The 11,574-nt window shown below is 38.9% G+C and overlaps 1 protein-coding gene across 1 annotated transcript; it reads right to left on the minus strand.

The window, feature by feature from the left end:
* Window positions 1–6,477: 6,477 nt before the first annotated feature.
* Vmn1r255 (vomeronasal 1 receptor 255) lies at window positions 6,478–7,401 on the minus strand. Its single transcript, NM_001167147.1, has one exon. The coding sequence runs from the start codon at window positions 7,399–7,401 to the stop codon at window positions 6,478–6,480; it is 924 nt and encodes a 307-aa protein (NP_001160619.1).
* Window positions 7,402–11,574: the final 4,173 nt, after the last annotated feature.

The following is an 11,574-nucleotide window of genomic DNA, read 5'->3' on the forward strand; positions in this document are numbered from 1 at the left end:
CTAATACCAGAGACAACAAGATAGCTAAAGGATGAGCTAAAATATGATAAGGAAAAGCCAGTGAAATATGGCACCACCGGTAATCAGCTATCTTACTCTAGCAAGCATTAGGTACCCTGACACACCTGAAGAGCAAGAAAATGACCTTACATCTCATCGTATGAAGAAGATAGAGGCCTTTGATGAGGAAATAAGTAAATATCTTTTTAAAATACAGGAAGACAGGATCAAACAGGTATTTAAAAAGGAAACAAATAAATATGAAAGAATACAGGAAAATGCAACCAAACAGGTGAAGGAAATGAATAAAACTGTTCAGGACCTGAAAATGGAAATAAATGTAATACAGAAAACAAAAAAAAGGAGCCAACCCTGGAGAAAGAAAACCTAGAGAAGAGAATTACAAGCCACAAGCATCATCAACAGACTACAAGAGAAAGAAGAGAGAAGCTCAGCCATCAGAGATACAATAGAAAAATTGCTGTATCGGTCAAAGAAAATGTCAAATAAATTGATTCTAATACAATACACTCAGAAAATTTGGGACACTAGGAAAAGACAAAAACTAAGAATGGTAGAAATAAAGGGAGAAGAATCCCAGCTCAAAGGCACAGAAAATATACTCAACAAAATCATAGAACAAAACATCCCTAACCTAAAGAAAGAGATAACTATAAAACTACAAGAACCAAAATAGATTTGATGACAAAGAAAATCCTGCCACCATATAATAAAACATTAAATGTACATAACAAAGAAAGAAATTTAAAAGATGAAGGGGAGAAAAAGACAAGTAGCATATAGGGTAGTCCTGTTAGAATTACACCTGACTTCACATCAGAGGCTCTAAAAGCCAGAAGGGCATGGACAAGAGTTTTGCAGACCTTAAGAGACCACAGTATCAATCCATGAAAATGTTCAATTACCATAGATAGAAAAGTAAACATAATCCATGACAAAAATAAATTTAAGAAATATCTATTTACTAATAGAGTCCTTCAAAAATATAAGAAAGAAAACTTCAATTCAAGGAGTTTAACTGTACCCAGGAAAACATAAGAACTTAATCATTGAACAGCAAAACTAAAAGAATAGAATTATATACACACAATAACACCTCCAACAACAAAACACCAAGGAGTAACAATCATTGGGCATTAGTATCTCCTATCAGCAATGGACTCAAGTCACCAATAAAAACAGAGTAGATAGGCAAAGAGAATCCATTATTTTACTATATACAAGAAATACAGCTCAGCAACAAAAATAAACACTGCCTCAGAGTAAAGGACTGGAAATAGGTTTTCCAAGCAAACGGACCCAGGAGACAAGCTGGCCTAGCCATTATAATATCTAATAAAACAGACTTTCAACCAGAAGTTATGAAAAGAGATGGAGAAGGACACCTTATATACATCAAAGGAAAAATGCAGCAAGATGATGCCTCAGTACACACACACACACACACACACACACACACACACACACTGCATGGCTGAAATAAAGTAGTCCAATAACTCATACAAATACATACATACATACATACATACATACATACATACATACATATGTTCATACAAACTTACATGCATACAGACCTACAGAGAGACATACACATTAATACATGGAATAGTTAGAGCAAGCACTAACTAACCGAGCCTTTCACACACACTTACATATATAAAAACAGTTGGTGGATGGAGCAAGCTCCAACACACACCCAGACAAGCTTTATATATATGTATATATACAGATACTTCCGCTCAATGAACTTTGTTCCAAACTTCCACTCAAACAAACTTTACACATATACACACATACACATAGTTCTTGTATGAAAGGAACAATTTTCAGCTCTCCACTCTTTATTCCTTCTTCCATAGCTTATATATCCCAGCAAAAATTTTCAAGCAGTATAAAACTACAATGTGAGGATGTTTTAGTTTTCTTCTAGTAAATGATTATGAAAAACAGTGTGTTACCCAATACTGTTATGAGAAATAACATTATATAGTAAAGGTAAAGAAAACAAATTATCCCCAAACACCCAGGTACATTTTTTTTTAGATTTTATTTATTTTTTATTAGATTTTTCTTTATGTACATTTCAAATTTCAAATGCTATCCCGAAAGTTCCCTATACCCTCCCCCCATGCCCTGCTCCCCTACCCACCCACTCCTGCTTCTTGGCCCTGGCATTCCTGTGTACTGGGACATATAAAGTTTGCAATACCAGGGGCCTCCCTTCCCAGTGATGGCTGATTAGGCCATCTTCTGCTACATATGCAGCTAGAGATACAAGCTCTGGGGGTACTGGTTAGTTCATATTGTTGTTCCACCAATAGGGTTGCAAACCCCTTCAGCTCCTTGGGTGCTTTCTCTAGCTTCTCCATTGGGGGCCCTGTGTTCCATCTTACAGATGACTGTGAGCATCCACATCTGTATTTGCCAGGCACTGGCATAGCCTCATACGAGAGAGATATACCAGGGTCCCTTCATCAAAATCTTGCTGGCATATAACCTAGGTACATTTATAAGTAAGGAACGTATTATAAATTCACAATGTGTACACAAGCAAGGCAGTTTTCTCATCAAGTTTCTCTTCCTGGAAGGCAGAAATTACAAAGAAAGGGACAAGAATATTATTATTTATCTCTAAAATAATCTGAAAAAAGCTTAAAGGAATCACAAATCTAAACTTTTACATAAAAATCAATCATGTTGATTTTGAATTCTTGAAGACCACTTAGTTGAAAAGAGGTGGTCAGTTGGGACTCTGTATCCTCAGTTATTAGAAAATTTCAGTAGGATCACTTTCATATGTGTTAGAAATTTCCACTGCCATAGGTTTTCATAACATCTCTCATATGCCCTCCAATTCCAGCTCTTTCTCTTCATTCCATCTCTCAACCCTATGTCTCCTTGCACTTCTGGCCCTTTTCCAACTCATCCCCCTAGTCCACTCAGAAGAGCCAATCTCTTCCCCCCTTTCATGAAATCCTCGTGTCCCTCACTAGAACATTTTTATGTATCAATCTCCTTTGTAGGTTGATTATTATTTATTTAATGGCTAATAACTATGTATAAGTGATGGTGATTGATAATAGTGTTGCCCGTGATGGTGATGATGGTGAAAAATATGATAATGGTGGTGATGGTAATGGTGGCTATGGTAATGGTGATCAGGATGGTAAAGTGGGAATGGTGAGATGCTGCTGCTGGTGGTGATCATGATATTGATGCTGGTGGTTGTGATGATAGTGATAAACTCAGTGTTTCTCTGTATAGCCTCGACTGTCCTGGAACTCACTCTGTAGACCAGGCTGGCCTCAAGCTCAGAAATCTGCCTGCCCCTGCCTCCCAAGTGCTGGGATTAAAGGCTTGGACCACCACTGCCCGGATTACTTTTTGTTAAATAAAAACATTTTATTTTCATCACAATACCACTATAATACACTTACTTTGTTATGAGCAAGTTTGTGTGTGTGTGTGTGTGTAATTTATCTTTCCACTCTAGTAAGAAAATAATGTTCCTTTGATTTGGAAACCATCTTCACATAAAGTCTTATTTAAAGTAGAGTGTGGTGGTCCTTGGGTATCATTCTGGCTACTCTGAAAGCCAAGTAAAAACTCTCAAGTTCAAAGCCACATCACTCCAATCTCTGCCTCTGTGGTTATATGGCTGTCTTCCCTCTGCATGTGTTTGCTGCTTCTTATAAGGACACAGTCACTCTTAAAGGTTTTATTCTACTTGTGGCTTTCATCTTTTATTTCCAAATAGGTCATTCATGGACCAGGACTTTACATAGCAGAAATACTGTCCAACCCATAGCAGGCAATGATAGCTTTCCCTTCATTCCCCCCTCTCTGACCAGATGCCCTTCACAGGCCCATCCCATGGCCCTTGTGTCTGCTGATTATCGAATTGCAGAGCTTCTCACAGAGCTCCATCAGCTGATCAAGCAAATCCAGGTAAGAGGAATGTTTGTATAAGTGAATACATACTGCAATTCTCCTACAAACATCATGATGCCTGTTCTTAAACAGCTGAGTGTTGCTCCATTGTGCTAATGTGCATACTTTTTATCCTTTCTTTTGTTGACACTTCTTGGTTGATTACAGATTCATTCATATTGTAAATGAATAGAGCAGCAAAAATCATGGTTGATCACATGTCCTTGTAGTAGGATGAAGTGCCCTTCAGATATATATCCAAGAGTGGTGAGATAGATCTATTGCCTACTTTCTGTGGAACCTCTATTCTTATTCCCATTGTGACTGTACAAGTTCTTACTTTCACCAGCAGTGGGTGAGCCTTTCCCTTATTGCACATCCTTGCCAGCATGAGCAGTCACCTGTGTTGTTGATCTTGGCCATTCTAATAGGTGTTAGAATCCCAATGTAGTTTTCATTTCCTTTTTCCTGATGTCCAAATATTGCCAAGGGTCATGCAGTAGGAATTACCAATGGCTTTAGAACTCATGGAATGTGGTCACCCCACTGATTACCACAGCCACATGGGCGAGTGTTGGTGTGGCATGGCCCCAAGAACTTCATGCTGTTATGGAGTTCTGCTGTGCTTGCAGCCCTCACATCCCACTTAATATAAGAAGGACATAGCATTAAGAGGTCTAGACTCATTTTCCTCTCTAACTTTTTCCTTTACTACTGGGTGTTAGTTTGTTGGAAGTAATTGAATTGAAAAGTTTTTGACGGGTGGTAGATAATAGAACCCAACAAAGTATCCCAAAATAATGCTTAGAAGTTAGGGGATACACAGATTAACAGGCAGAGATCAGTGTTATAGGATACACTGAACTGATTAAACTGAACTTAGAAAATATACTTTTCTTCTCTTCGGAGTGTGGACATATTCAAGCACAGATTTGAGGAAGGCAGAGTAAATTGTATGAGTTTTTTCTCTCCACTATGTAGGACCTGGGATAATCATTTCTAAGTTGTGAGTGCTTTAGCTGCTGAGCTGTCTTGCTGATTCTTATTATGGCCAGTGGTATGGTCAAGACTTGGTGCTGTGGGATTGTCATTTTTATTGTTGGTAGAGGTCTGTGAACATGTACATGAAGAGTCTCAGTATTAATTTCATAACTCAGTGTGAATCTATCCTCAATATAGAACATACAAACTGTTGGTTCCTATTCTATCTATTATTTCAAGCTCTTTCAACATTTCATTATGATTTCCTACTCCCCCAAATTGGAAGTGAAGAGTAAAGTGTGTTGGATAAATTTCTCATTGTGGGCCTCGAGGGATGGATCAGCAGGTTAGAACCCTGGCCACATTTACATTGGATCAGAGCTGGATTCTGAGAAATTATATTTGTAGGCTTACATCAGTTTTTAACTCCAGCTCTAGGGGTATGGCAACTATTCTCCCTAAGAGGAGGGAATCCCCATAAATACATACATACCCAATACACATGAACAAAAAAATGAATGGTAAAATATTCTTTGTTCATAGGACTAAGTACCACAAGTCAGATTATACATTTCATCACACTGACAGCTATAACCACTCCAGATATTTATCTTGTGGTCTTTCTTGCCTTGGTCATTCTCAGGTAGCTGAAAATATTAGATGCTTGATTTTGATCTTCTGAGAAAATAATTTTGTGACTGAGAAAGCCACTGATTGATGGAGTGACAACTTTGCCTCCCCATTGTTCTGATATGTCTTATCTCCTGTCTGATTGGTAGGTGTTTGTGATGATTGGAAAACAATTTCACCATGACCCAGAGTGAAGTCTTTACCAAAGTCTTTCAGGAGAAGATCTCTAGTGTGGATCCTGGATTCCTCCCTGGTCCTAAGACTTTAAATCTCTGAAAGTTTCAGAGCGTGAGCTGTTTTTGCCTTTTTTCCTATTTACTCTTGATGTGATCAGCAGATTGTATTGCTCTAGAGAACACAAAGTTTTGATTTTCAGTGCTTGACTCTCACCTGAGTAGGACCCAAGGTAGCTAAGCATATATCTCCTAACTAAAATGGAATGACATGCAATATACTTACTATTTATATAAATTTCATTTTTGAAAATATTTAATCATAGCAAAGCACTCTCATTTATTCAAATAGGAAAATATAGAGATGTATTATGTTCTTATCCGAAGTTTAAAGTATTAACTAAGAAGGAGTGAGAATATGCGTTTGATCAGGACCATTTAACACATTAAACTGTTTAGGGAAGATAGGTTGCATCAGTTTTAGACCAGCCTGCAGCAGGAGGCAGTTATATACAAAAGTACAGAGGGTAGTGAATAACTCACTTACCATGTCAGTCAGATTCTAACCAGAAATCATTTCACATCAACAGAGGTGTATAGCCTTATTCTTTTAAAATTACAGCAGAGAGCACCACACCTTGTTCATACAAAATGTTGAATATATATTTATGGAATAAAGTCCTTAATCGTATTAGTGAAGCTGTCTTTTGTATTATGCATTTTTTAGCAACTCTGATTTTCAATAGTTTAAGAGCACAGAACAAGGATCCTTGGGATCTCTGAAGATCAACAGTAAAGGAGAGATACTGGGGAAGACCGCAGTTAAAATCTCACTGACAAGCCTTACGAAGAAATGAGAATGCATAAAAAGGGCATGTAACATGATACAAATACAATTTAGAAGATAAAAGCTAACAAATGTAAACACCAGGATCAGGATAGTATGGGTTGCTTTGGACTCAGCTTGGCCTCTGGGGTTCTGATTGGGAGTGAGGATGTGCTGCATTCGCTGGCGATGTCTATGGAGGAGAAGTACCATGGAGACACTGGTCCAGACCATGATGCTCATGAATGTGGCATCGTACGCAAACTGCAAGAAGACAATGCCCACACTGAATCCGGAAGAGGAACAGAACAACTTTCTTTTCGAGTCAGTGTTATTGTCTGCTATCTGTGGACCACTGAACTTAATTGGAATGTGGATGTTACTTAAGACACTGAAAAACCAATAACTGTAAGAAGAATAACTTGCCATGTTTGTGACACTTGCTCTGAGTACAAGTTTACCTTTCCCTCTATTAAGAGGAACCAGAGTGACAAACTGATGGACACTCAGGACACAGGTGGAACACAAGTTTGTGCTTCTTGCCACCAGGTGACTGAAGGATTCTAATTTACATTTGAGTTCATTTGGAGGAGTTTTGGGAGCAAAAGCCATCATGTTGTTTGGAAATATAGTGAGGAATAGAGTCAAGGCATTGGCCACAGCCATGTGGCTTAAAATCACCTGTCTGGGCCTCTGTTTAGAACCAGTCAAGACTGGAGAGAAATTATGGACAAACAGAAAGACATTGGCCACAGTCCCAACCCCAAACTGGCAAAGCAAGAGAATCTGAAGAGCCACTTCCTCAGTGGTTTTCAGGGAGTTACCATGAGCAGACATGGAGAGGGCTTTTCCCAATCCTACAGTGATGAATAGATAGGACACTACTCTCTGTGGGTCTCTGTTCTATTGTCCACACTTACCAATTGATTTGTGACAATTTCTTCACTTGATAAGTGAGACAGTATTCTAGTTACACATTACAGGTAAACTGCAGGGAAAAAAATGCATGTATAATAACTCAAGTAAAATATTATATTATACGCATTGAATTACTCCTGACTCAAGATACATTTTGTATTGCAACTACATCTTTATTGGTTCAGTAGGTCAAGAGCACAATAACACACATTTTAACACACAATGGGCTTTGCATATGAATACAGACAGTAAAGAGTATAGTATGAATTTGTGAATCCATCATCAGAATTCAATTAGCAAGGAGGGGAAGCTGCAAATGGAATGTACCTTAATCAATAAAAAATAAAAGAATATATAAATGCAACATAAAAATAATTAATTGAATATCCTTATGTTATAGTAACATATTAAAAATAGTGTGTATGGGAATAACATGTAAGATTGTACATAATAATAAAGTTGTGTAACAGAATTCTGCCGTAGAAAATTAAGATGTTGGCTTTTGAGAAAATTTTATACTATTCATCCACACAAACACAGACGCACACACACAAAAAAGCCACCACATATTTCTGATAGAGTCAACTGTCTTCTGATTACACAGATGAACATAGGCTTACATATTTGTCCTCCATGTGAAAAAAAGCCCAACTTGCTAACAAGTTTCATTTATTCATAGTTTTTCTGACCTTAATTTTTGTTCTAAAATGTCAGGTGCCAGAGTCTTAGCTGTGTCATCTCCAGCTTCCCTCGAAAATTATTAACACAGTCAGTCTTATACCCTTTGCAAGCTAATGCTTAGCCTGCATTTTACTTGTTTATATATTTTCTTTAGGAACACAAGGGTCTCCACCTACCAGATAAAATTCAACATCTCACATACATGTTACACTTAATTACTAATCTGGGACACAGACATTTCTTTGAGATGAAAGCAAAATATTAACCTACTTAAATCAAACTGCAGACTTCAAAAAGAAATAATGTTTCATGTTGGCTTCAGAAGACAATTTTCACTGAAGAAAAGAGAAAAGAATTTTAAGCAGAAGTCTATGGTAGATGAATCCCACCTTCTGAGCCTCAGTCAGGATGAAGATGCTCATCTGCAATGAAATTCGGAATGGTTTCTTATTCTCCATGCAATGCTGTGAAGGTAACCTAACAAGTCCAAGTTTCCAGTCTCATAAAATAATAGGGCACCGGGACATGACATCCTTCAGAGAGTCTATTATTTATCATTTATCCCCAGAGCAAATCTCCATTTCTTTCTGATGTTTATTGATGATGTCTAGGAGTTTGTTAGATGTTAATGCGTACCTGGGCAGAAGTTAGGGAAGGGTTTTCATGTTTCCTTTGGGAGAATCTAAGTTCTGAATTGATCTCATGGTCAGATGTGAATTGGGGCGCTCCAAGGTAGAACAAGGGACTCATTATGTGAGTTTCTACAGAGTACTTTCCTCCCTACTATTTCACTTCTGCAAAATTATTCTGACACCAAGCCCTTCCAGAAAACTGGCAATGTGTCATTCAGATTCTGTAATTTCCCAGGAAGTTGCTTCATTACAACTTTTCCCATGTCAGACCCAGGACATTTATAAATGACGAATTTATTAACTGAAGCTGGTCTTTCCCACCTGAATCCTGGGGTTATTCCCATATCCACTTATTTTCAGGTAGATCATGACTTGTTTTCTGATATACTCATGAATCCTTATCACAGGTCTAATGTACTTTGGTAGTATCTAGAGAATTTCATTTGTAATTAAGTAATCCTGGACATACAAGCAAAGATATGGATTGAGCAATCATTAAGAAATTAATAGCTCCAACTCATTTCTACTTTAGGTATAATAAAAAACTAGGGACTTAGTCTTGATTTTCAATGATGAAAAGTAAAAATTCAGGTTATAAATCTAAGAATTGTATGTTCCAAACCTTTATTGATATTTAAGCCTGCAACAATATTGTCTCAGGCACAATGAACTTAGACTTTCATGTGTGAGAATTAAGATATCACTGTACAATATTTTTACACATGAAAGTACCAGCATTTAGAATGGGATATATGTGGAAATAGGACAAAAAGTAAGAATAACTTATCTTTAATTGCTCAGATACCTTATGTTTGTCTAGGACGAGTACATATCCATGATTTCATCTGTAAAATTTGTGTTGGCTAATTGACATTTATTATCCAGACCCATGGGACCTAGTTATTCGGGGATCAAGGGGGATCAAGCCTGAAATAGAAATGGGCGAGAACAGGGAGTGAGATCAAGCAAAGGGTTGTCAAGGTCTACTTAAATGGAGGCTGGAAGCCTGATTATCAGCACACAGTGAGAGGAAATAGGGAGTGTCTGAGGGGGATCAAATCACAGAGAGAGGGAGGGACATCTGGGGCAGATGCTAAGTGCAGGCTTGAAACATCTTGTGGCTTATCTTTGGATGCTGGTTCTGCTCAAACAGCCCCAGGTGTCTGTCCAAGAGAAGGGTCAGTTGATTCTCACAATCAGCCTTGTGTGAGGAGGGGGTGGCTCGGCTCCCAACAAAGGGTCAATTGATTCTCAGGGTGGGAGCTGTTGAAGGTCTGGTTTCCCACAGACTCGTCTTCCACAATTTACATATGGCTTATTAGCCTAATACTTACTTATATTGGAATAACTTTCAAAGTCAGGAATTTTTAAGAGTCATGGCTTGTCGAATACAGTCTTATAAAGGGCGAAAGGGTGATAATGGAAGATGAAGGGTTAGATTTGGGTGTGTGTAGGAGGGAAAGTAGATGAGGAAATATTGAGAGGAATAACTAACACTAAGTGTCTTTTGAAAATCTGTACAGTAACATTGTACTGTTGGGGCTTCCTGCAATATGTTCACATGCATATTTCTTTTTTTTTTAATTTCTTATTAGATATTTTCTTCCTTTACATTTCAAATGCTATCCCTAAAGACCTCTATGCCCTCCCCCCACCCTGCTCCCCTACCCACCCACTCCCACTTCTTGGCCCTGACGTTCCTCTGTACTGGGGCATATAAAGTTTGCAAGACCAAGGGACCTCTCTTCCCAATGATGGCCAACTAGGCCATCTTCTGCTACATATGCAGCTAGAGACTCGAGCTCTGGGGGTACTGGTTACTTCATATTGTTGTTCTACCTATAGGGTTGCAGACCCCTTCAGACCTACGTTCCATCCAATAGATGATTTTGAGCATCAACTTCTGTATTTGCTGGGCACTTGCATAGCCTCACAAGAGAGAGCTATTTCAGGGTCCTTTCAGCAAAATCTTCCTCGCATATACAATAGTGTCTATGTTTGGTGGCTGATTATGGGATGGATTTCCGGGTGGGGCAGTCTCTGGATGGTCCATCCTTTTGTCTCAGCTCCAAACTTTGTCTCTGTAACTACTCCCATGGGTATTTTGTTCCCCATTCTAAGGAGGGACAAAGCATCCGCACTTTGGTTCTTCTTGAGTTTCATGTGCTTTGTATCTTGTATCTTGAGTACTCTAAGTTTCTGGGCTAATATCCACTTATCAGTGAGTATATATCAAGAGAATTCTTGGCCTGAGCATCTGCTGGAGACATATTGGTTCCCGGACACCACCGAGACTAGTCTGCACAGGTGAGAGTGTGGACTACAGAAGCTAACAGCTTCTGGGACACATGGGAGCCACAGAGCTTCTGAGGCAGGCCCCTTTTCGGGCTCCAGAAATCTGGGCATCTTCCCTGCCAGAGGATAGGTTGACTGCCTGGCCCAGGAGGGCTTTGCAGGAGTACCTGGAGGAGCCATCTTGGTTTCCAGATCCTTTGAGACTAGTCTGTGCTTGTGAGAGTGTGGACTACAGAAGCTAACAACTTCTGTGACAGGCCAAAGTAACACAGCATCTGGGACAGATCCTGTTTTGGGCCTTCATCTTCGGCCGGGAGGGAGGTCCAAAAGCCAGATATCTGTGCACCTTCCCTGGAAGAGGAGAGCTTGCCTGCAGAGATTGCTCTGACCTCTGAAACTCAGAGGAGAGAGCTAGTCTCCCAGATCTGCTGATAGAGGCTAACAGAAACATGAGAGCAACAATCTCTAACCAACGAATTAGAAA

This window comes from Mus musculus, chromosome 7 (assembly GCF_000001635.26).
Source record: "Mus musculus strain C57BL/6J chromosome 7, GRCm38.p6 C57BL/6J".
Taxonomy (NCBI): Eukaryota; Metazoa; Chordata; class Mammalia; order Rodentia; family Muridae; genus Mus; species Mus musculus.

Excerpts from the sequence above, each read along its gene's own strand:
- Vmn1r255 (NM_001167147.1), bottom strand. The coding sequence starts at position 7,401 with ATGTCTGCTCATGGTAACTCCCTGAAAACCACTGAGGAAGTGGCTCTT.